This window comes from Protobothrops mucrosquamatus, unplaced genomic scaffold (assembly GCF_001527695.2).
Source record: "Protobothrops mucrosquamatus isolate PMUCROS unplaced genomic scaffold, P.Mucros_1.0 scaffold_177, whole genome shotgun sequence".
NCBI classification, from domain to species: Eukaryota; Metazoa; Chordata; class Lepidosauria; order Squamata; family Viperidae; genus Protobothrops; species Protobothrops mucrosquamatus.
The window spans coordinates 1,241,148-1,268,534 of record NW_015386253.1 but is presented as its reverse complement, the minus strand read 5'-3'; the positions used below and the strand labels follow the sequence as shown (position 1 = coordinate 1,268,534).

Sequence of the window (27,387 nt, the reverse complement as noted above, 5' to 3'; positions counted from 1 at the left end):
AATGGTAACCATGTGATTGGACAACTACTATGCATTCTTTGTGAGGTTGCTACATGCTTGATCCAGACCCTGTAACTGGTACAAAATGCAATGGTTGGACTGCTGAGTGAGGCACTTCAAGGTGCATGTTTTTGACATATAAGAGTCCAAACAGGTTGAAAAGGGGTTGTCTGAAGAAAGACTTCATCTCTAAGACTTGGTCAAGTGATACAATCATTGAGGGAAATCCTACTGCATATGCATATAAGAACCACCACAAGCCTCAAGCTATCCAAGTTATTTACCCAAATAGCCAAAGGTGTTACTATTAACATTAGAAGGTAGCTTACAACATTAACAGAAATAGTTCAGATGCAAAAGCTGTCAATACCTGAGCATCTCCTCTAAAGCTCCATTTTTAGAGATTCTTTGTAAGATAAATTTAATCTAGGATTTTGATCTCACCTTTACACTTTAAGTTTCACGGTACAATATGATTTGCAAGTTTCCACATCCTGTAGTGAAGCAGTTGAACACATGAAAGCTATGTTCCTTAAAAAAAACTATGAAGCTCTCTTTTTTTGTTTTTTGTTTTCACTAAGACTGTAGTTTGTGCCATCACAGCAAGATTGCCTCCAAAAGTGGTGCACGTGAGAGAGAGAAAGAGACTAAGACTAATTTACATCTGCATATCTTCTTTAATAATAATACTGGTACATATGTACAATATCAAGGTGAACTCAATTCAAATGATAAAAGTAATGTATTTCTGATAAGAAATCTTTGCTATCAAAATCAGGGTTGGCAGCAGACTATATTCTGCATAATCAATCCATATAGAGGCAACCCATAAAAGGGTTGACATGGAGAAAATAAACTTCTGTTATTGTAAAATAAATGATATTCCAACTTTTATGCCAAACTTACTAAAAAATTGTTCCCTGATTGTTGAAAGACACTAAGGAGCTGGAAATGAGAAAATTACTTCACAACTAATCAACATCAAAACTGGGTTGGTACAGATCACAAGTCTTCAGATTACAATGATTAGAACAAAAACGATATACCTACTCCTACTTTCCAACTTATTTTAGATAACACTGTAAATACAAAGGATGATAGGGAGGAGCTGTACTCCTCCAGCAAGCCCACAAGAACTACATGATCTGAATAACTGTTCACATTTCCAAAAGAAAAGATAACATCTCTTCATAAAACACTGTATTGCATCTTGCCTGCATTAGGCCAATGCCAGTGGCATTTAAGGCTTGGTCAGATTGTTTATTATGCATATTTCTAATCCTCACATGTCCACCAAAGACAGCAGGGATTTTGGAATCACTAGTCAAGTATAGTATCCCTTTCTTAATTAAAGGGATACAGTGGTATCTCAAAACTTTTTTTCTTCTCAAACTATACCTCTAAATACTATACCTCTATAATTGTTCACTCAATAGCATTAGAAGTGTTGCTTTGTGTTCAAATAACTGGCAAGTTTATAGCTGACTGGATATTTAAGACAGTTGAAACTATACCTTGAAGTCATTGTTGTATCGTCCATAATTGACTCGACCCATATTTTCTATCAACAAATCCAGATTGGCACCTGCATTCCCAGTTATGTTCAATGTCAAGGATTTCCTTCTTTCAAGAATCCCTTGGGGAATCTAAATGGGCAATATATTTTAAAGTTAAACCCAAAACAAGACAAGAACAAAAGCTATGTCACTCTTCACTAGTGCCTTTTTCAGATGTATCTGCATTTTGATGGGAGGTTTTAGAAAGTGCCTTATGCCCAACTGTGCTAATTCATAATCTGACTTGAATCAAAATTATGATAGTCATTTATATAATTCAAAATATTTCAGGTGTTTTTTTAAATAAAATGAGTACTTCTGAAGAAGTTCAAATTTCCCCACCCTCTGTGGTCAGGAAGTTTAAATAATTGACAAAAAAACAGATACAGTGAGGGGAAATGTTTTTTGATTCCCAGCTGATTTTGTACGTCTGCCCACTGACAAAGAAATGATCAGTCTATCATTTTAATGGTAAGTTTATTTTAACAGTGAGAGACAGAATAACAACAAAATTCAACAAAACACATTTCAAAAAAGGTATAAATTGATTTGCATTTTAATGAGTGAAATAAGTATTTGATCTGCTATCAAACAGCAAGATTTCTGGCTCCCAGGTGTCTTTTTATACAGTAACAAGCTGAGGTTAGGAACGCTCTCTTAAAGGGAGTGCTCCTAATCTCAGCTTGTTACCTATATAAAAGACATCAGTCCACAGAAGCAATCAGTTACTCAGATTCCAAACTCTCCACCGTGGCCAAGACCAGAGAGCTCTCCAAGGATGTCAGGGACAAGATTGTAGACCTACACAAGCCTGGAATGGGCTACAAGACTATCACCAAGCAGCTTGGTGAGAAAGTGACAACAGTTGGTGCGGTTATTTGCAAATGGAAGCAACATAAAATAACTGTCAGTCTCCCTCGGTCTGGGGCTCCATGCAAGATCTCACCTCATGGAGTTTCAATGATTATGAGAACGGTGAGGAATCAGCCCAGAACTACACGGGAGGATCTTGTCAATGATCTCAAGGCACCTGGGACCATCATCACCAAGAAAACAATTGGTAACACACTACGCTGTGAAGGACTGCAATCCTGCAGCCCTGCAAGGTCCCCCTGCTCAAGAAAGCACATGTACAGGCCCGTCTGAAGTTTGCCAATGAACATCTGAATGATTCAGAGGATAACTGAATGAAAGTGTTATGGTCAGATGAAACCAAAATCAAGCTCTTTGGCATCAACTCAACTTGCCATGTTTGGAGGAGGAGGAATGCAGCCTACGACCCCAAAAACACCATCCCCACCATCAAAAATGGAGGTGAAAACATTATGCTTTGGGGGTGTTTGTCTGCTAAGGTAACAGGACAACTTCACCACATCAAAGGGACGATGAACAGGGCCATGTACCATCAAATCTTGGGTAAGAAGCTCCTTCCCTAAGCCAGGGTATTGAAAATGGGTCATGGATGGGTATTCCAGCATGGCAATGACCTAAAACACACAGCCAAGGCAACAAAGTGGCTCAAGAAGAAACACATTAAGGTCCTGGAGTGGCTTACCCAGTCTCCAGACCTAATCCCATAGAAAATCTGTGGAGGGAACTGAAGGTTCGAGATACCAAACGTCAGCCTTGAAACCTTAATGACTTGGAGAGTGCAAAGAAGAATGGGATAAAATCCCTCCTGAGATGTGTGCAAACCTGGTGGCCAACTACAAGAAAAGTCTAGCCTCTGATTGCCAATAAGGCTTTTGTCACCAAGTACTAAATCATGTTTTGCAAAGGGGTCAAGTACTTATTTCACTCATTAAAATGCAAATCAATTTATAACTTTTTTGAAATGCATTTTTCTGCATTTTTTTGTTGTTATTCTGTTTCTCACTGTTAAAATAAAACATTACCATTAAAATTATAGACTAATCATTTCTTTGTCAGTGGCAGACGTACAAAATCAGCAGGGGATTAAATATTTTTTCCCTTACTGTAAGCATGGTAAGTGTATAAAGAAATATTAAAACAACTCCCTGTTTTCTTGGTGTTTTGTTTTGTTTTAAAGTCAAAAAATCACCTTTATTTCTCTGATTGATGTTATAAACCACTCTTATTATATATCAAAAACCCCTTTATTGCATTTAGTACATTCTATCATTCCTTCATAAAAAAAATGGACAACCTTTAGGTTGTTGGGGTCATATTTAATATTTTTGGGAAATTAAAGAACCACATAGGTGGAACAGTGATGCAAAATACATAGAGCTATGTATAAAGAAATGATCTGGGAGGTTCTTAGCTTTTAAAAAATCTATTAACTCTGCTGTAGTATTTGACTACATTTTTAGCTTCTGCTTAAAATTGATGAGAAACGGTACTATCAATTTTCAGAAACAATAGAGAATCCAGGGACTATAAAGAAGAAATTTGAGGAGAGGGAGGGGGATAATGAACACTTGTCAAGTTAACATTCTCCTTCCTTTTTCCTTCCATTGATTGTTTTCTAATCTTAGAGAAAACATAATGTAGCATCTCATCTTCTTTGATAAAAATGCCGTTCAAATCAACTTGCAAACCAATTGCCAGCCAAAGTTACATAGCCATGTTTGAAATCAAATACAGTCTAAATACACTTCCTTGCTCCTCTCATTGCCGGCACAATGTTAAAGGACAGGAGAGAATCTTTTTCATGTATCTTTAGTTAAAACGCTGGCGTGAGCACACATGGCTTTGGCTTGGCATCATCTCAGAAAATACGCATTTTTAGGAAACAGTCAGAACAGATCATTCAGAATATAACAGGCTATGATATTGGTAAGTAAACAATTTAAGTTTATTGTCACTTATTTTATGAGTACAGTATATTGTCATGTGACTTCAGGGATTATTTTTCATAGATGCTCCTAAATTTGCAAAGAGGAAGAATACCTTGATACCCTACATTAGCATTTTGCAGTTATAAATCAAAGATCCATAGTCATGAAAATAACCAGAAATTATTGTGACAGTAGTATCCTAAGACTCCTCCATCTGAATTTATACTAATCCACAGTATCGGCATGTTTCTAACAAACTATTTTTAATGCATTTCTACAAGGAGACTGCACTGGGTAAGACAAAGAAGCAGCCTCTGACCCAACTGCAATTGGGAAGCACTCATAGCCTTGGATTTTGCCTAAAAGAGCAAAATGAAGTTAAGAGTAGTGTTAACATTGACAAGATCAAGCCATTATAAAACTAAAATATCTATCTATAAATATAACAATATAAGCAAATTTATCCATTAATGACCATATAAAGAAATAAACAGCCTTCACCAAGATCACAAAACTGATCTTACTTAGAAGACAGTGCTTATTTGGTATTCTTTTCATATAATTATTACTACATTACATATAGGAGACAGGATAATCCCTCAGAGAATCATTCATAGATAGATAGACAGACAAACAGACAGACAGACAAACAGACAGACAGACAGACAGACAGACAGACAGACAGACAGACAGACAGACAGATAGATAGATGTAATCATAGCTACAACTACAAGAAAGCAGTTTTGATATGGTGCTTTACCCCATCCACAGAGATATAGCCTCGATCACGAATGCCATCAAATGAAAAAAGAATTTCTTTACTACAGTTTCTTGGTAACTTTGTTCTGTATAATACGTATCCAAAATACTTGAAGAAAAAATAAAGAAAAACAAATATTGAAAATTATTTTTAAGCAAGCATTACATTTTTAATGTATATATTATATCAATTTATATAGCAATCTCACAATTGCAATTGGGAAGCACCAACAGGACTCAAACTACACTTATCTTTTTGCAACATTCTGCAAAAAAAAAACCCCTAATATACAGTTTTCAAAGTTTAAAACTAACATCAAATATTTGCTATTTAAGAGTCACCATTATCTTCAGGTGTTTAGCAAGGAATGGTGGGGGGGAAATGGGACTAGTGCTAGTACCAGTTTTGGATGTTCTGTACCTACGCTGGTAGTTCTCTTGTAAGAACTACAAACAAATATGTTAGTTGCACAAGAACTGTTGAGGAGAGTTTGGAAAATTATTATGCAGTATAAAAGATATTTAATAACTAGTTTATTTGAGGTTAAGAGTCTAGAAAGACATAGATTTATAGTTCTTATCAGCATATCCTCTAATAGGACTAAAGTACATGGAAATAATTAGGTCTATAATCTGGAAAATATTTGTTAATATTTGGATATAGAGAGAGGATGGCATGAAGTATAAGAAAGATGACAGAAGAGGAAGAGGGTCAAATCAAGCATCCCTAAGTTTGGATTGCAGTCAACACAAGCAGGGTAAAACATCAGTGTGTGTAAATAAAAAGCAGGACTAAATCCGTAGGCCCAGGGCTAGAGAACACTGCTGAAGGAGACGTAGGATGGAATGGTCTACTAATGGGTCTACGAATAATTGAGTAGCTAGTGTTTTCAATAGTCCTCAGACTCTATAAATAAGCTTGTCCCTAACCCAATTTATTATCTATTCAGATATCCATACCAACTATTTCCTGCTTGCTTCTCTAGATTTTTCAGGGTTTAATATTTAATCAGGGGCTTAGAAACAATGTTAAGATACATGTTAAGATAAACATCCTTCCTTATGTGAGACATAGGAATGTATATTGGGTTAATCTGTTGCCTACTTGTTTAATCTTCTTACAATTTACAAGATGGCCTTTTTTGCCAACTCCAGAATTTTCTCTTCTATCTCTACATTCTCAGAAACTATTAGCATGATTCTTATCTCACTAATAAGAACTAGATTTAAAATAATGTTTTAAAACAAGATTATTGTATTTAGCAGGGCTTTTTTTCTGCCGGAACGCGGCGGAACGGCGTTCCGGCACCTTTTTCCGGGCCGGCCGCACCGGAAATAGCCCCTCCCAAACCGGAAATAGCCCCTCCCAAATTTTACTTGCATCTTTTTTCTAAAGGGGCGGTCCTAGGGTTTGATGGGGGCGTGGCCAGGTTTGAGTTCCGCCACCTTTTCGCTGAGAAAAAAAGCCCTGGTATTTAGTAGTAACTAGAAATTAATCCTGCCAAACCCAAATTTATGATTTTGGTGAAACACCTAAGATGTTTTATTTTGCTATTGAAGAATCCATCATAGAACAGTGAGGTATTCAGATATTTAGAATACTTAATGAAACAGAATTTTACAAGGCTTTCACAAAGAATATTAAAACAGTAGTAGCTAAGGGGGAGGGGGTAATTATGAAATTATCCAAAAGGATGGATAATGCTCGTCTTTTACAAATTGAACTGGACTTTACCTGCTATTAAAGCCTGATTTGGTAAGCTTTTAGAAACAAATGTATAGTTTTCCTGTTGGGTAATATTGTATTTGTTATTCCAACAAAACAGCTGGAAATCTTCCTTAAATGAATGTGGGACAAGTATTCTATTTCTATTCCAACCATTTTCTTGGAATCCAAGAGGTGGTGAGATTTATTTATGATTTGGACACTAGGAGGGATAAGAACTACATGGTGATAATTAAATTCCGATACTTGTAAAAGTTGAAATTAGACCAAAAATGAGCTAAACATTTAATCAATATAACTTTCTACAAAAGTTGGCAACTATTTACAGCTTTTAATTAGCAAACAATGTCTTCAGCAATAATTAAAAATGTATTTTGGCAAATTATATACAGAGATTCTGACATTGCAATCATTCTCAAATTGACGATCTTCAATATTATTTTTATATGCCTGTAATATTTATCTCTCTATCAAAAGAATACTGAAAAAACTAAGAAAAAAATCTTTTAATTGTGTCACAGATAAGAACAAATAACTGCTTAAATCATGTGCAGGAACACACCCAAATGTTGAATAAAAGTGTAGTTTAAAATTTTTGTAATGTTGCTGGGCATATATATTTATTCTGTTTAAAATTGCTCATATTATTGTCCATTTCAAGTTGTATTTGTGTTTATATACATGTGAATATTTTAATACAAAATTTTATATAAAAAATAGGGGGAAAAGCTTCACATCTCTGTTCACATAAATCTCCCATTTTTTTGATTCTATAAAAGTTTTCAATACTTTAATACAAATCTCTAATTCTTTTCCTCTCTTCATTATCTTCTAGCTACTGACACTACTCCGGAAAAAATCTGTTTCAAAGTTTTACTTCCTCCATCTTCAAAACATTGCCTCTATAATTAGATTTATTTCTCCATCCCCATAACACATCTACTGAGTTTAAATCAAAATCCCTGACTAATCTATAGAGTCCTTTTGTTCAACCACCTTTTCTATTTATAGCTCTCACATTTATTTTATGCAACCCACTCCCTTTTTGATACATTTCACTTCTTAAGAATTTGGTATCAGAGTAGAAACAAAAGTTCTCCATTATTAGTGCAGAATATGCAAAAGGTACAAACTTCCTAAAATGTTTATACATTTCTTCTAAAAAGTATAACAGAGAATGGAACAATGGCCTAACTCCCCCACTAATTTAAAATGAGCAAATAATTTGACATGGCATACATAATTTAATAAACTGGCTAAATTGTGAGTCAAAAAGCCTGTGTAGGATCAACTTTTACCTGCTTTAATTGAACAAACGTCAAAGGATACATGCTTTTAATTGGTCCAGATGGGGAAAAATCATTCAGAAGTTCAGTCACTGTTCCAACCTGTAATGGAGCAAAACAGAGTACAATTTGCATTGAAATAAATGCAGATAAACAACGGAAGCATTCTAAACAATGCTTACACAAATATTTATCAGAATTTCCTCTAAAAGATAAATCTATTTATGATATGCACCAGTATTTATAGAAACCATTTAGGCCTTCTGCCTGTAGAAACTGTTTTCGTACTTTAACTGAATTCTCACACAAGCATGTTGAAAGGTGTAGTAATTCAAAATGCATGCCAGTTCCATGTAGGGATGTGAAAACTCAGTGAAAAAAAATGATTATTCCTCTAGAGCTTATATTTCATAATTAATTTTATTGCCACAATGTAAATGAACTATCTTATCCTAAAGATACAATTCTTCCCTGAGACTAAATTATCTGATGTGTTAATTCTAATTAAACTTTTTTCAGGGTTCTTGCACATTTTTCAACTATATACAAAAAAAGAGCTGCATTATTTTTTTAAGCTTCACGATAAAGTTCCAAATTTCCATCTCCAATGTTCAAAGCACACCCCTACAAAGCAAATGTTTTGCCTTTTATTTAAAAATAGATCTTCATAATTGTTAAAACAAAATTTTCCAACCCATGACTATGCAAATCTAACGGCTAAGTAATATACATTTACTTACCTTCATCAATTTAACTTCTCCATATGCAAACTTAGGAGTTGTTGGAGGTATAGGACCCTTTGGCAAATCCTTGTACTGAAATATGAATAAAAAACAAAAAAACTAAAACATAATCTATAGCATTTGAAGAATCAATTTTCTCTTTCCTGTGTAAATAAACTTATGTGTTGCTGTGGTATCATTACTCAATCTGGAACCCTTAAGATTTGTGGGGACTAAATCCACCCTCACCAGTACCATTCCTAGCCAAAATGGTTAGGACTTATGGCAATTGTAATTTCACCACATCTTCACTACATTTGGTAACAATTATACACAATGAGGAGGCTGCCATGAATTCCATTTTTTTCTATTTCTGTTATAAGGACTTTAAATCTAGAATCTAGACTAATTTAATAATTTGAGGAGCAACTTTGGAAATGTTTCTTACACATATTTCACAAAAGATGTTTAATATGTGAAAAAATAATAGACATTCTTCTTGATTCTACTAGATAATCTTTTGCTCTCTTTTTAATTACTATTACCAAATACTTATTTTCATTTGCTACAATTGGGATACTTTATATCCAGCCTGCAATGGGGTTACACTAACACTCCCAAATCTAGGATGAAAAAATCCAGAAAACCACAAGATAGCAAAAAAGAGATAGATTTTTTTCTGTACCTCTTTGCTGCAATCTATTGGGCCTCCAGATTTTTAAAATCCAGCACATGCATATACATCATTTACCTGAATTTTGTCATCAAATCTGAGAAGCCTTGCTTGACTGAATCAGACTGTTACAGAGCCCAGATTCATCTAGCAACAGCAGGTGCTTTAGATTCTTGTATTAAATTAGAAGTCAAAACAAATCCAGGGCAAGATAGAAAAGTGATATTCCAAAAAGAAACTCACCATACCAATGACTTCTCTGACAGCAAAATACTTCTCTGTAAGATCCCCTGCTTCACTCAATGGGGCATTGTAATCATAGCTAGTAGGTTGTGCCATGTATGGTATATTGGCTCCTGTGAGAAGAAGCAGATTGTAAGTAGGGTATTTGATTGCCTCCTCTGAATGATATAGGTTTAGGAGATTTTATGTCCTCAGTGTGTCACTACATTGCATGTACTTCATAGCTGGTAAGATACCTGCTGTAGTAATCACCATATTTGAGATAGTAGCTTGGTATAATAGCATAAACATGTTTAGAGTAAAATTAAACTTTGGTTGAATTTGTAAAATACTGATCCAAATGCATCCAAAATGATGAATATACTGTCCTTATCATTCATATAAGATAATTGCTTAAATCACAGATATGACTAGTAACCTAGTTCACACTCATTTCTTTTTTTACTAACAGATATTGTGCTAAAACCTTGATTGACCAAAGCCATATTGGATTCTAGAGAAGAACATGATTATCTTTCTCATATACAGAGGGAAAGGAGTGATATCAAAACTATAGAAACAAGATAAGATAAGATAAGATAAGATAAGATAAGATAAGATAAGATGAGGTGAGGTGAGGTGAGGTGAGGTGAGGTGAGGTGAGGTGAGGTGAGGTGAGGTGAGGTAAGGTAAGGTAAGGTGAGGTAAGATAAGATAAGATAAGATAAGATAAGATAACCTTTATTGTCATTTTTTTACTGTGGGCATTGCAAGTGTGTTGGTGCAGGTTTTGGCAGAATTATAGTTGAAAGAAATAATTATGAACAAATTTTGAGAAGACGGTGGAGTTTACACCAAGTAGTAGATATGTGCAGACTATTTTTTTGCTCTTCAATAGGTAAATTTTTCATATTTATACATTTATTGACTAAGACAAAGTGCATGATAAAAATTACCAAGCTTGAAATATGGATGTTCTGTGTGAAAAATGGAGTTGGAGATTGCTAAATACAATAAAAGTCATATATAGTGGATATAAAACAGGCATGAGAATTCTGTAAATGAATTGCTTAGTGCATGGTTCAAATAATGCAGAAAGTGACAATAATGTGTGATTATTAATTGGATTATTTTCGGCAAATGAAACTGTATAATGCAAAAGTATGAATCAGAAAATGTACCAAAGAAAAACATATTTTGGTCATTCTTGACTCGGTCAAGGAAAAAGGAGTGAACCATTTGAAATGGCAAAATATAGAGCAGGGGCCTCCTGGAAGAATGTTTACTAAGGGTTGGAAAATGGATGGAGAGATTAATTTAAGACATGAAAATACTGGCAGAAAGGCAGTTGGTACTAGGTTTTTGTTGAAAATGAAAATGGCTGTGTATAAGAACATGCTCATTCTGTTACATGGAAATGAGACTTGGGTATATTAGGAAAATATAAAAATAAGTTGAATGTAATGGGAATGGGTTACTTGAGAATTGTGTGTTCATCTACAGAAGCAGGATATTTTGCAAAAATCTAAAAATATAGATATACGTTGAATGAAGTCAGTGTGATGTTCAGTTAAATGTTTCCCTTTCTATTTTCTATTTTCTGCCCCTTTATTTTACCATTTTTCTTGTTTTCTATTCTTTTGACAACATTATTTACTTAAAAGAGTGTACCATGATGGGTGGCTATGAATGAAATCCCAAGGGCATTCCTAATTTATAAGGTGATATCTATGCCCTAGCAATTTTATCTTCCAAAAGGGGAAAGACTATACTGTGGGGGGACGGGGGAAGTACAATGGTTCCAAGTAAAACTGTCTCATTTTATTTAACTCTCTTGCTTCACATAAGCAAGAAAGTCAGTCTCTGTTGTAATTATAGCCTGTCATTTAGATACCGATAATACTCATACAGACAGTCCTTGGATTAAGACCACTTGTTCAGCAACCATTCAAAGTTACAACGCTGCTGAACCAGTAGGCCTATGACACTCTTTTTAGTTCTAGCCATCCCTATAGTTATGTCACTGTGAGTGGCACTTGATGCCTGGTCTTCTGAGTAACTTGTGAGCAAGCCACAGTCAAGGGACCAGAATTTCCAATGTTTCTTGCTAGCCTCCATATAAGCAATGTCAGTGGGGAAACAAGCAGAAAGTCAGAATTCACTCCCCTGCCAGTTTTTGCTCACCTATGCTCTGTAGCGCCTGCCCAAAGCATCCCCACCCATACTCCACAGAGTCTGCCCATAGCACACCTGTGGCACCTGCACACTTGTGCAGCCCTGGGGTTATGATGGCAGCTAGGATTGCCATTGCTAAGTGATTGAGTCACATAACATTGCACTTTATTACTACACTGCTTAGTGACAGAAATTCTGGTTCAATTGCTCTCATAATCCGAAGATATTTGTCCTATATTCCGGAAATTGAAACGCCAACACAAAGAACTTCCTTCTATGACTTTTATTTTTTTCTTCCATCCAAAATTCTTCCATTCCTCTGTTTCAAAGGAGGACATATAGAACGTGTTCTTGCTTTTGGTATTAGAAAACAATAAAATCCTTTAATTGCAGGACAAGCAGTTTTACACACACACACACACACACACACACACACACACACACACACCTTACCATTCCAGTAGCCAAAATTAGTCCCTCCTATAAACATATATCTGGAAAAAAGAAGCAGAAAAGCAATTGAGGATGCTGCACAAGAAACCTGTTTCTTTTTTCAAACAGATATCAATGAACTTACAGGTTAACGTTAGCTCCATGTGCCAAGATTTCACTAAGAGTTTTAGTTATGGCTGATGATGGTATAACATTATGGGTGTGGCCCCAGTGATCTAACCAACCAGTATAGAATTCAGAATTGACCTGAAATAGGAAAAGTTTTTTTTTTTTAAAAAAGAACATATATTGGAAATTAAAAAAAAAAAACTAACGCATAACAATGTACAACAAAAAAAAAGCTGCTCAAGAGGTCAATTTGCTACACATTTAACTATATATATGAGGATGAATTCATGCCGGAAATTCATGCAAGAAATTTTCTCATCATCTCACACTCCATTTTATACCAGCACATGGTCATTCAAGGCATACTGCAGGAAGATATGAGTGATATGTTTACAACTAATACTAGGAAACCTCATCTAGCTGCATTTATCTAATCTACCTTTAAAGGCCCATTGTCAAAGCTATGGCAATGGAACAGTCCATAATATTCCATCATGACACTGAAGAAATTAACAAAGGAATTTCAATTATTTAAAACCACAAAAAACTGTAAATGCTGTGGCAGAGAGGCCTCTTCCACAATCAAGAGTTATGCCACATTCCATGGTCTCCACAATACCATAAGACTTGTAAAGGTTTTTGCAAGGTAAGAAGAGGAACTCCTGACTCAACTTCAGCTCTAAAGAAAACGTGACAATCTTTTTCAGCTTTTACAGCTTTTTTTCTGGAGCTATAATCTGGGTGACCATTCTTTACAGTTACCGTTGCACCATCCCCGTGGTCACATGATCAAAATTCAGACGCCTGGCAACTCACTCATAAACTCACTCATATTTATGACGGCTGCAATGTCCCAGGGTCATGTGATCACCCTTTTGAGACCTTCTGACAAGCAAAGTCAATGGGGGGGAGCCAGATTTGCTTAACAACTGTGTTACTAACTTAACAAATGCAACAATTCACTTAAAAACTGTAGCAAGAAAGGTCTTAAAATGATGCAAAACTCATTTAACAATTGCCTCTCTTAGCAAAGGAAATTCTGGACTCAACTGTGGTCATAAGTCAAGGATTTCCTGTACTTCAGGTATGACTTTGTAGGTCAAGAAGGCAAAAACTGTAGCTAAATGGAAGCGTTTGAAAGTATAAATCCAGATTGTCAAAAACACAAAGCAGTATCCAGATACTAAATGTTCTAATACAACAAGATTGAGGAGGCTAAATGAATGAGAAAAGAAAAGAAAAGAAAGAGAAATAGTTATACAGCAGCCTCTCCATAGACAATGAAATCAGATGATGAAGAAACGTATGCACCCAAAGTTTCATCATAATTCTTTAAATGGGACAATTTATTGAAACAATGTGAAAATTAATCAGCTTCTAATAAAATATGTGATATTACTTAACTTAGAAGAAAAGATTGTGAGGAACCTGACATTTCCATCACAAAGGAAAAGATGATACAGAGTGAGAAATAAAGCTTACATTGCTTTTAAAAAGAAAGACCTACGCTGCTCTTAAAATGGAACTTCATTACATTAAAAAAAAAAATAAGAATGGGAATTTGCAATGGAAATGGAAAGGGAAATATTTCCATTTCAATATTGTTATCACCATAGAGAAGGCTCAAAGTTGAGTTTATGCCCATGTCTGCTTATACTTCTTCCATCAACATTGTCCCAGGATTCTCTTCAGTCCCTTTACTTTCCAGAACTCTTTAGAGAACCAAAGAGCCATCTTGAATCAGCAGCAGACTCCCCTCAGGACAATCCTGCCTGACATCCTGGCCATCTCTCTTTTACAGAGGTTAACAAACCATTCAACAGAATTGCCTTCCTCCTAGATTGTTAGGAAACTCCCCAAGACCCATCTGAAACCTTGTGAGAATAACAGGTGCTTGGGCTAGCCATCTAAATTTATCCTTCCTGTAAAGAAGACTGGTGTCTCCAGTTAGGCTCATAGTCATGAGAAAATACACAAGAGGTATGGCACAGATCAGGGAGGGGGCCCACGGGTGCACCTAGCACCGAGATCAGGAAATTTGGAAAATTGAGGACCATTTCTAACAACATTCATTTAACACTGTCATAACTTGGGAAGGTCACTGACTGAATGGTCATAGGCCAAGGACTACTTGTAGTGTTCCTTGTAACTGCCAATGATTCCCACTTCATTTTCACAATATAGTTCACATGAAATATGTCAACCAACTTTTCAAAACATTAAAACAAACTTAGAAAACACAGCAAGTCCTAACACACAGTTTCTCAGGCTCCATCTTTAATATAAAAGGGAAATATAAAGATTTTAAAATAAAGATTTGTCAAACCTCTGCTTAGGTCTGAAGACAATAGGATCTGCTTCAGTGGTAAGGTGTACTGAACCCTGCAGTCTGTTCTAACAGATATTTGTATGAATTGTTCCTTTTGTGTAATATTAAGTTATGCTCTAGTTTAAAATTTAAATATCAATTTTCTTCTAAGTGTTTGAACCTCCCTGCTATATCCAAGAACAAAGGAATCCAAAAACAGACGAACCCAAGAACTTTTACAGAAAGCTGGTTACAACAGATAGTTCTCATTTAGTGACTGTCTTAGACAGCAACCATTAGATCGCTCTTTCTCCCCTTCTCTCATACATATTCACCATTACAGTCAGTCAGTAGACATTATTCTGTGCCTGAGTTGTTTTTTAAATCCCTCCAGAGCTTGTCTAAAGACATGATCTCTTCCCGAGTTGTTTATCTTCACAGTATAACACTTCCCCAAAATATGCTAAGAGCACGTTAAAAAGCTCAGATGTTTCCTTAATTAATTGAACCCTGGCAGCTGTTGCTTATAACTGACAAGACCCTAAACAGTTTCACATGAAAGGTTTTCTTTTGACGCCTATGTGGCTTAGGACTCAAAGACACGAGTGCAGCTGGCACTAGTGCATTCCTTTTTATGTATATTTTCCATTGTATGCTTGCTTACTGTCTTGTGATTCATTCCTCCTATGATTGTAAATACAAACATTAATTCCCTTGTTGCTAATTATCTCAGAGGTGGGATGAGCATTCAAAGGGGCTGGGAAATGATAAAAAAGGGCTGTAAGATTTGCCCCTTTACCCAGCTTCCTCAAGAGCTGAGTTCCTGAACCATTTGGGCTCGCCCAGCTGGATGAGGACTTGTATCTTTTTAACAGTGTACAGCAAAGAAAAGCTGAAGTAATATGTAAGTACTGTTGCAATCACATGATTTTTCACTTAGTGACTACTTTGCCTATTGACCAGTTGCTGGTCCCAATTACAGTTCCTAAATGCAGACTAACTGTATAAAAGCAAGATGGATATATTTTTGTAATTAGCACCGATTTTAAGAATTTTTTTTTAAATATGCTACAGCAATTCTTTCCACTGGCCATTTATTCTCCTAACCATGTATGGTCATCCTCCACACTTTCATATGCCTGCTGCTTGATATATCTTATGTGCAACATATCCAACTCTTAAGATATAATTAAAACTACAAGGAGTTAACATAATGCTCCTAAATTAAAGGACATCCATCTTTGTAAACAGACCAGCATAAATGATCAACCCAAATTAATTTTGGGTTCAATATTAATTCATTATTACCATCTTAGAAAATCTGTACTTATATCAGCAGTAAATTATAAATGTATGAAGAAAAAATAATACCAAGGGGCCTTGAGGCTCAGTTCGTCTCTGAGATAAAAATGCTGCAGTGACATTGGTATCTGCAAATCAATAAAACAAAGAGTCAAATCTGATTTATTAACTACAGGCCTCTGTTTAAAGACTATTCTTATGGTACACAGAGAAATTAGCCTTAACAAAAAGTACAATGATAATTTAATTTATCAGATGCATGTGTGTTATCTGTGAGCTCAGAAGCATTAAAAGCATTGCAGAGAATAAAAGATCGGTTAAATAATAGTACACAGGTATGAGCCTTTGAGTCAGCGTTGATTCCCAGTGGCTACAGTCCAAGTTTTCTTAGCAAGATTTTGGTTTCTTAGCAAGCCATTGCCTGTGTCTTAGGCTGAAAAAAGAGTAACTGGGTTGGTTATCTTGCTAGAATTTAAGGCAAGGTAGAATTTATGGCCTCTCAATTTCTAACCTGTCTCAATAGTATGGAACCTTCTGAAAAAAAATGATTCTATCAAGATATTACTGAAGTGAGAAGGAAAAAAATGAAAAGCTGATGTTTACTTAATTCTGCATGCTACACCAGCAAAATGCATTCCCCAATATATTTTTGTACTGCCACTTCCTTTCAGAGGTGATCAAAATGGCAAGGTTAATTAATTCAAAATGGTTTGTGACCATGAGTAGGACACGGAAAGTAAAAGATTTTTAAAGCATTACTTTTTGCTTTTCTCTGTATCTTAACAATAATATTCCTTTAAGGATATTTTTGAATTAAGAAGTTTTTGTTGAATAGAAATTTAAAATAAACTGCACAAAAGTGTAATCATAAGGAAAATGTGTGGTGCTTTGTATTAAGGCACAAATCCCGTGCCACCTAATTCAATAGAAACTACTTCAAGTAATAGGTAAAAATAGATTAAAATATCTATGTGTTAAAACTGAAGTATGTAACATTATTCTACATTTAATGAAGCATTTTAATAAAATCTTCATATTCAGTTGCTTTCCCCCACCACTCCAAATTTTTCATATGTGTGCGCACTACTTTAAAAAAAAAGTTCCTAATGCTACCAATAAAAATGTTTTATGGATTACAGGTAGTCCTTGACCTACGACCACAACTGACTCCAGAATTTGTGTTGCTAAGTGAGAAATTTGTTGAGTTTTGCCCCATTTTATGACTTCTCTTGCCACATTTGTTAAGTGGATCACTGCAGTTGTTAAGCGAATCATGCAATCATTATGTGAATCTGGCTTTTCCCCACTGACTTTGCTTGTCAGAAGGTCACAAAAGGGGATAAAATGACCCTGGGATACTGTGACCCATCATAAATATGAACAGTTGTCAAGCATCCAAATGTAAATCACATGACCGTGGGGATGCTGCAACGGTCACAAGTGTGAAAAATGGTCATAAGTCCTTTTCTTTCAGTGCCGTTATAGCTTCAAACTTCAAACTGTTGTAAGTCAAGGATTACCTGTAATTCATTCTTTTCCTCTTTGGCAGACATTTTCTAATAGAAAAACTAAAAACTTTGAAAGGGAAAAGAAACAGCCAGAACTGCATTCTATTGCAACAGGACATTCAAAAGTTGATGATATACTAAAATATTAAGAAATACTGTCCAATGAGTTCTTTCCATCAAATAGGTTGATAAATAGCTAGTGGCATATTTATTTAAATAGTTTAAATAGCTGTATACCTTGCAAATAGAAAGTCTCAGTGGATCACAGAAACAAAGCAAAGCAAAAAGCAACACAATCTATAATTTAAAACCAACCAGAGTGATTCAATTTCCAACCCTCATCAAACTCTCTGGCTAGAACTCTCCCTTCCTACTAACATTGTCTGCAGTAAAGATGTTCCAATGGTTCTCCTCTTTTCTCCAGGGCCAGTTCCAGACTCTAACCTGGTCTAAAACTAAATAAAAGGGGGTCCTGACTATCTGTTTCTTGCAAGACCCTCTGAAACTGCAAAGTGCACTCCTTCTCAGCAGCCTTCCCTGAAAAACATTTTTTTCAATTTTTTCAAAATTGAACAGCCCTCTCAACAGAGGGGGAGGGATACAACATCATCTATCTCCAGTCTACAACAGAATCCTTTCAGCAGTTCCAAGAAGGCTCCACACCCATTTGCACTACTCAGGTGATCCTGACACACAGATAAACCTCCAGGTGGTCTCAACCACTCTCTAAAAGAATGCAAATGACCAGCTGTCTGCAAGGAGTATAAATCCTTCCATTTCCCACCATCCAGTCAGAGCTGAAGAAGCTTCTTGGATGAGAAGCAAAATGTCTTCAAAGAAAAACAAGAAAATCCAGTTGCCTCGTGAAAAAGCACCTTTGGGATTTTATTCTCAAGATAACATGTAAGTTCAATTGCTACTCACGTGGTCCAAAATCCACGGTTGAATAAAGGCCTTGAAGAGTTCCACAGCGCAAAAAAATCTTTGTTGCACCATCTGTTGTAAACAGGACTACTTCATTCCCAAGGTACTGGCGAAAAAGATTCTTCAGGTAACGGAGATAATGAAAATCACATGCAAAATAACTTCCATATTCATTTTCAACCTAATTTTTTTTTAAAAAACACATATAGACAAGCTCAGTAGGAAAAGATGAAACTTGAAAAGCAACATGAAACTTCAAATGAAATGAAAAAAAATACTCTGGTCAAAAACAGTTACATTAAATTTAGGACAAAATGTACCAGATAGTACTCATTCATAATTACACCAGAACCACATACAATCATACTTACTAACTTTACAAGGATATTAAAAAGAGGCATTTCCATCAGGCTTTATATACTGCTACCTGGAATTTGGCTATAGTAACTTGGATTATTACTTGGTTGCCTATTACATAGTAATAGGGAATCATAGAAATACTGAGCAACTGTGAAGTTTAAATGAAATTAGACAATCCTGTGACCTGTTGGCTTATCCTTTGAGAGAAAAGTAGTGCAGTCTATTTGACCGGAATAAACATTAAAGTTGGGATGACCATATTTTTTTTATTCCAATTGCTAGACTATCTAAAATAGACTATTAGAGATACAAAAATAATTATCATGGCAAACAAACTTCAATGATAAGTCAATATTTACTTATTTAAATAATTTTTCCAGTACACTCTCTGTAACTGTCTGTGTCCTGAAAAGCATTGTTGTGAGGGCAAATGAAAAACCGTGGCTGACTTAGGAGGTCCGCAAGATGCTGAAAGCACGGCATGTGGCTTTTAAATCTGGTGACATGCTGGCACTTAGAACAGCCAGAGCAAATCTGAAAAGTGCCATAAAAGGTGCAAAGCAAGCCCATTGCCAGAAAATTCAGAACTTTTTTCAGGACCCAACAAACACCAGGAATCCAGGCCATTACGGATTACAAGGTAGCTCCATCCCGATGCAAGGATGACACAGACTTTCTAAACAAACTGAATACATTTTTTGGTAGATTTGAGGCATCAAATAGCACTCCTGCTACGAAAGCTGTGCCCCATCCTGACGAGCAAATGTTAAGCTTTGATGTCACCTCTGTCTGGAAAACACTGCAGAAAGTTAACATTCGGGAAGTAGCAGGCCCAGATAACATCCCTGGACATGTCCTTAGGGAATGCGCAGATGAGTTGGCTTGTGTTCTCACAGATATTTTCAATCTCTCATTGCAGCAGGCAGTGGTCCCATCGTGTTTTAAGATGGTCATCATCTTGCCAGTGCCCCAAAAGTCCACAATTACAGGCCTCAATGATTACCGTCCGGTTGCACTGACATCCACCATCATGAAATGTTTTGAGAAGCTGATAACGGACATTATTGTATCTAGCCTCCTGCCAGCATTTGACCCGCTTCAGTTTGCCTACCGACCAAATCACTCCAAATAGGATGCTATTTCTTCCATTCTCCATCTGAGCTTGAAGCACTTAGAGGAAAGAAATATTCGTGTGCATTTGTTGTTTGTTGACTTCAGTTCGGCGTTTAAAACAATCATTCCCCAGCATCTAGTAGACAAACTGGGCCTTTTAGGCTTAAACACTCCTTTGTGCAACTGGATTCTTGATTTTCTAACCAACAGGCCCCAATATGTGCGAGTTGGAACAAATACCTCTAATATCATTTTCCTGAGCAGGGCTGTGTCCTAAGTCCGCTGCTGTTCACCCTGTTGACCCATGACTGTTGTGCTAGGTTTACCACCAATCATATTGTGAAGTTTGTAGATGATACAACAGTAGTGGGCCTTATTCATGATGACAATGTGGAAGCTTACTGCAAAGAGGTTGAGAGGTTGATGAACTGGTGTAAGGAAAACAGCCTAGCTTTAAATATCAGAAAAACCAAAGAGATCATTGTTGATTTCAGAACAGGCAGGCACAGCCACACTTCTCTGTGCATTAATGATTCACCTGTGGAGATGGTTACCAGCATCAAATTCCTGGGTGTGCTTGGTCGCTCAACAGTGAGACATTGGTGAAGTGGGCACAGCAGCACCTGCATTTTCTGCGTCGCATGAGAAAAGCACATCTTTCTTCTCCTATCCTTACCACTTTCTACAGGGGGACGATCGAGAGCATCCTGTCATACAGCATCACAGTCTGGTTTGGAAGCATCACTGCTTCAGACAGGAAGGTGGTGCAGAGAGTGGTGAGGATGACTGAAAAGATCATTGGCAGTTCCATCCCTCCCATCCAGGACATAGCACAGAAGCGTTGCTTGAGCAGGGTCTGTAAGATTATCTGGGTCACATCCTCTTCACGACCTGTTTTCCTTGTTACTTTCTGGGGAGGAGGCTTTGTGGTATCCGTAGCAGAACATCCAGATTCAGCAATAGTTTCATTACATACAGCATTAACCTTGTAAACTCTCAAGCGTCCTCCTTCCGTTATATACTCAAGATGGACAGTATTTAATATTCATTTGTTATGTATATGTAGGGGAGTGAGTCTATAATATGTTGTATATAGTATGTTTAGGTGTGTGTCATGTATGTGTTTCACTTTGAGAGTGAGCAACTAAATTTCATTTTTGATGTGCGCCGTTGTGCCCACACTAAAAAAATGACAATAAAGGTTATCTTAATCTTAACATTCAAAATATGACTGTTTTAATTACACAGACTGCATGGACATGTTTTTCCCTTATTTAAGGGAGGAAAATGGGGGGGGCAGTCTTCAGGGAATGAGATTAGATCAATTAAAAAATAAATTCCAAGTTCAGGGTCAAACTTGAAATTCAACACCTACCCACCCCCAGTTATCTATAACTGGAAAACATTAGATGGCAAATAAATGGCAGATTACATTAATTTACTCAGTTTTTAACCTACTGTGGGAATTTATTTTCTTACAAAAGATGACACTTGCTAAATTGAAGATAAAACATGAATTTATCCTTTAAACAGAATTGTGTATGTTATTCTTATTTCTAACAGATTTCAAAGTAATTTTCAGTCATAGATGCCTTTTCTGAAGGGATAAATCTGGCCATATTTCAGAAGATTAGGTTCAAATCTAATGCCAGCTTATTAACATTATAATTTAACCTCATTATTATAGTTTATGTTGTTATTTTACAACAACCAAATCATTCATTAAGTGGCCAATGAAATAGTGAAAAGTAACTGATTTCATAATTTACATTAAATGACACATTCTTCATAATTTTCATTTTCACTTAACATGTTCAAGTTTCTATTTCTCCTTTCTTTTGAATTCTGATAAGCACATCTATTCAAAAGTATATGTTAATTAATTAATCCTTAATGGTAATTATTGCCTGATAAGTATATCCAAGATCAGCCGAAATAGGTGAGGATGTATCACAGATGCAAACTTATTCCAAAAGGTGCTAAGTTTGAATTCTCCTGAAATGCTCTGTCAATGCCATATTCAGGTTTTGTTAGTCAGATGCAGATTTGAAGGCATCTTTCTCAGAATTTCTACATCATAGCTGCATACATTATCAAAGTTCATCTATCAGACAATGTGAAGTTTTTAGATGTCATTCTCATTTATAATCTTTAATTTTGAGAAAGAAAAATTAACTTATTTTATAGCAATGAAAGAGATTGTAGATCAGATGTGTAGAAATTAGACATACTATTTCACTGGAATGAAACCTAATAATTTAGAAACCATCCTGAATTAATGTTTGAATAAAATCTAGAAAATAAAAAAAGGAACTGAACTGGTATGAATTTGCAGATATGCCACTAATCGACCTGGCATTTTGCAGCATTAGCTGCTTAGACAAAAACCATTTCATAAATCTACGGGCTTTCTAAATAACCACTTCAGCATTAGGATTGTATATTAATGATATAAATGAGTATGTGATCAAAAGTATGACATCAATTGCAGTTAAAATGATAAAAGGTTTAGTGTAATATTTACTAACTTGATGCTTAGCAGATGGGTCTACCCAACTTTTTATAGGGATTGAAATCTAAAAACTTTAAAAGACTGCTTTATGAATTACGGTTCCTAATAAATACATTAATTTTATTCAGGATGTTTCTTTAAAAAAATAAAACATTTTTGAGTTTAAAAGTTGTAAAGCTTATTATTGAACAAAATTCTACCTGCACCATAATAATGGGGCCCCCATTCTGATAAAGGTGAGGCTTCATCTTTGGTAATAAGATGCCCATCCATCTTCCTACAGCTGCTAAATAATCTGAAAAAGTATAACAGAGAGTTAGAATATAGTATTTATGTTTCAATCTAGCTGTCTATACACATTCATTTCAAAGCAATTTACATTATAAAATATTATAATAAACATAATCCATTCACAATTTAAAATATCATATTCATTAAAAGATTTATTTAAAATTACTAAATCAAATCTCAGGGGGAAGAGTATTTCAGAGAAGGTCCAACTGCAGATAAACCAAGATGACATTCCTTGGTCTTTCACACATCCAAAGTCTGATGATCACATAACCAGATCTGCAATGGCGGCATGAGTATGTTTCATCTCATAATTACACTACACACATACACACACACACACACACACACACACACACACACATGTATATATCTTATTGTATTGTCACCATCTTGTCAAGAACTTAGCTGACTACTTCTCTTTGTATGTACAATTAAATAGAACTAGTCCCAAGGGAGATTCTTGAGATACTCCACCCCGTATTTTCCTCCATGCTGAAAACTGACTTTTTTTCTTCATCTTTCTTGATCTTTATTCTTAAATAATTTACATTTACACATTGCCATTTCTCTTACACTTTACCTTCACAACAATCTACTGACATATCTAGATGTGAGCTCAATGGTTGAAAAAGAGATTTTAAACAGGGTCCCCTCCAGCCCTAGTCTGATACTCTTAGCCATTATACCACATATGTATATTTCAAAATATTTCTTGGAAGCACCATTATGACAGCACTGAAAAAACTGACTTTTGACCAGTCCTCACACTTACAACCGTCGCACATCCCTGTGATCACATGATCAGAATTTAGGTGCTGGCAGTCAGATGTACTTACAACCGTTGCAGGATCCCAGGTTCACATGACTGCCATTTGTGACCTTTCCAGGCATCTCCCGACAAGCCACAATGGGGAAAGTTAGATTCACTTAACAACTGTGTACTTTGCTTAATGATGGTAAAAAAAGTTTGTAAAATCAGTCGCAACATATTTAACCTCATTTCTTGGTGATGGAAGCTTCGGTCCCAATTTGTAGTTGTAAACTGAGGACTACCTGCATTATATTTGTTTGAATGGTCCCAAATTTGTGAGATCACAAACACAAATATGCAGTACCTAATTTTACTTTCGCCACATATAACTACAGGTACCATAATACATTTTATCATTTTATTTTCTTACCTGAATCAGAAGATCTAAGAACAATTGATTCTTTTTGTAATAGCCAGGCAGGTAGACCACCCTATAAAAATAATAATAATAATAATAATAATAATAATAATAATAATAATAATAATAATAATAATAATATTCTTCCTGAGAATATCCACTCTAAGTCCATAGAAATAGGAAGGGGACCTTTAGAAGGAAAAATTCTAAGACCACATAAGCACTCATCCCTCATGTTTAGCAGAATATGTTATTAAACAAAGTTTCTCTTAATTTTGGCAGAACTGACTAAGCATATGTTGAATTTCTTGGGTCTCCCTTATTCCAAATATACAAAATAATATGAAAATTACAGCTGAGCATAAAAGTGGCTTGGGTTAACATTGTATGGTTCTTGTCAAAATAAAAAGAAAGATGCAGATTCACTTCCCACCTCAACTGGAACCACAGGAGTAGGAAATAGTTTTAGTCCATGTCTTAATTTTCCCCAAGGAAGTAATTATTGCAAGTTCTTCCATAAAAAATAAAACATCAATATTATTATAGCTTATAATTATTAAATAAATAACTCTGTATCTCTATCCAGCCACTCAATAATCACAACTACTGTGTATGAATTGGGCTGCCATATAAATTTGTTAAATACATACATACATACATACATACATACATACATACATACATACATACATACATACATACATACATCAAAATGACTGATTCCATGAAGATGACAACTGCATAAGTAAAAATTTCTCTTTAAGATTCAATATTTTAATTAGACAAAACTGAAAACCATATATTTGGTGACCACTGTTTTAGTCTATTTAGGGTATTTTCCTAACATTGATTTTGAAACTTTCTTACATTCCACAGAAATTTTTTGTGATTTAGAAATTATTATTCAGTCTTCACTATGTAAGGGCAAGTCAACAAGAATAAGCAAGAAAACATTTACCATGTCCCATTCTGCACATATGTAAGGCCCAGCTCTCAATATGACCAACAAGCCAATCTCATCAGCAAGTTTTAGGAAAAACTCCAGATCTCTGTCATCTCTGAAGTTGTAAACTCCTGGCTCAGGTTCATGAAAGTTCCACGGAACATACCTGTAAATACCCCATATATTACTATCATCTTTTTAATTGCAATTTACAAAAAGCCCACTAGTTCACCAGCAACAGAACTGCATTTAAAATTATTGCTGCCTATATATTTTTTGTACAAACATGGAAAGAATGATTACAGAATAATTCTAAAAATATATCAGGCCTTTTTCAGTGAACTTCCTTCACATATAAAACTATGCTACAGGGCCTGTGTGTTTTGCATTGGGCTTGCTTAGTTCACATAAGCAAAGCTATCAATGCATGATACCACAATGGGTTTTGTTCTTCAATTGGTTCATCACAGAACTAATGCTGATTTCACTGAGACTGACTGGCCCAAAATCACAAGTGGTTCCCTGCCTAATAAAGAACAAGAACAAGATCTTCCTACCAAGGTCCAATACCTTAACCATCCCACCACCACCTTGTCTTTCACATATATTGAATACAATTGCTCTTATTAACTACAGATTATCTGAAGATGATCATCTTTTAAATAATTTAATTTTATTCAGAATGTTAAAATACAAACTCCAAGAAATGAAAAACAAATACAAAAATAAAGCAAAACTAGAGAACACAAAAAAGAAAATAAATGTGCATAAAAAGAAAAAACATAGATATAAATGGTTCCCCTCAGTTGAATACCTGTCAATATATTTCAAGAATAATAGTTCCCTTCCCCAGCAAAACAGGAGCACAATTTATTAACTTCTACAACTCTGTTTACCCCACTCATTTGATCTGACCTCTATCTTCCAGATATGCAAAATTAGCAGGTACAACCAACAGCAGAGTTAAACTTCAAAACCCTCTGTCAACACTCTATTGTTGTATTTCACTTGCAGAAAGTCCATAACAGCTTCTAATCTAGCATAAGCCACTACAATCATTCTCCTTGGTCCATATCCAGTATCAAATATTCCTGACTGTTTCTTAATAATAAAGCTTTTCCTTAAATTTTTAACTGGGATCTTTCTCAACAATTGGATTCTATTCCCCAAAACCATAAGTCTGTGTTTTGGATCTCCCCACAGCATTTATTGTTCAAAAAAAAACCTTCTACAAGTTGAAATGCAACTTTTCTTAACATGTGTTTTCCAATTAGATATAATAATTGTATTTCCCAATCTCCATCAATCTTCTCAGAAAAATCCAGTTCATTACTCATAACTTCTGTCAACTTTGAGTTTTTAGAATCCATGTACTTTTCAGTCTTTCTAACCAACCTTCAATTTTCAGATCAAACTCCTTTTCTTTCAAATCTACCAGCAACAAATTATATTCCAATCCATCTGATTATAAGTCTAGTTTATCTGAACATTTCATCTTTGGGTTGATTTAAAACCACTGATGTTTTATCAAAGTTTTTATTTAAAATTTCAATTTGAAGTTGAAAGTTGAAAAGCAGTTTTTCAAAAGGCTTCCCAAATGGCTTTATCCTTAAATTGACGCATTCTTTGTATTTTAGATATTATCCAAGACTCTTCTGTAACTGAGCTTTTACAGCCAGACTCAAACAGTTCCTATCAAGGACAGGGAAGCACCATAGCAAAATAACCTCAGAGAATACTGAATAATCTTTCCCCAATAAAAATAAGTGGGGGAAAAGGAAAATTTCCATCAAAGAAAAAAAAAGGCCAGAGCTTTAAAAAAATAATATACAAAATCCCTGTAGTGAAAATCCATTACAAATATAAATCACATTAGATCACTTTCACTATAGAGAGAAAGTGAAATTGATTTGCAGCAGAATAATAAAGCATTAAATTAAACACAAAAAATCAGTTTGATATCCAGCAAGGGGTTAGAATTAATCAGCATTCAACTAATCAATTGACATTTAAAAGTAAAAATCAAACTAAAAAAGGAAATGTCAAAATGAGCAATTAAAATTTATTTTGCTTAAAACAAATAAACAATTGGAGACCCAACCCTCTGGCTGTTCCTATGAAAAATTGCAACCATCAAGATTTTTATTGTCCATGGTTGTCTGAGGACCTTCTTTGATGCTCCTGTTCAAATCTGGGAGCACACCACCAAAGAGCTGTTTGTCAGCTGAAAAAAAATCTCAATTCCTCTTCAGAGGAATTCAAACAATCATCTATGTAAACAATTATATACAAAGCATACTCCTTAACATTTAGTAGAGGATTCTCTTAAGGCAAATATAAAATAGAATTCATAGAATCATAGAATGATAAAGTTGGAAGGAATTACAAAAATCATTTGTTCCAATCCTCTGTAATGTCAATTGGGCACCATAAATAGAAGGAGGAGGAGGAGGAGGAGGAGGAGGAGGAGGAG

The 27,387-nt window shown here is 35.3% G+C and overlaps 1 protein-coding gene across 1 annotated transcript in view; it reads right to left on the bottom strand.

The window, feature by feature from the left end:
• The window catches only part of GLB1 (galactosidase beta 1), a 40,564-nt gene that overhangs the window by 6,014 nt on the left and 7,163 nt on the right, over positions 1–27,387 (bottom strand). The window contains exons 3-14 of the mRNA XM_015822786.2: positions 24,930–25,080; positions 23,984–24,044; positions 22,709–22,803; positions 18,524–18,704; positions 16,161–16,219; positions 12,498–12,619; positions 12,374–12,414; positions 9,767–9,879; positions 8,869–8,943; positions 8,141–8,230; positions 5,118–5,225; positions 1,515–1,646 (exon numbers count right to left, since the gene is read on the bottom strand). Of these exons, the coding sequence (XP_015678272.1) occupies positions 1,515–1,646; positions 5,118–5,225; positions 8,141–8,230; positions 8,869–8,943; positions 9,767–9,879; positions 12,374–12,414; positions 12,498–12,619; positions 16,161–16,219; positions 18,524–18,704; positions 22,709–22,803; positions 23,984–24,044; positions 24,930–25,080 (1,228 nt within the window). The remainder of the gene's footprint in view (positions 1–1,514; positions 1,647–5,117; positions 5,226–8,140; positions 8,231–8,868; positions 8,944–9,766; positions 9,880–12,373; positions 12,415–12,497; positions 12,620–16,160; positions 16,220–18,523; positions 18,705–22,708; positions 22,804–23,983; positions 24,045–24,929; positions 25,081–27,387) is intronic.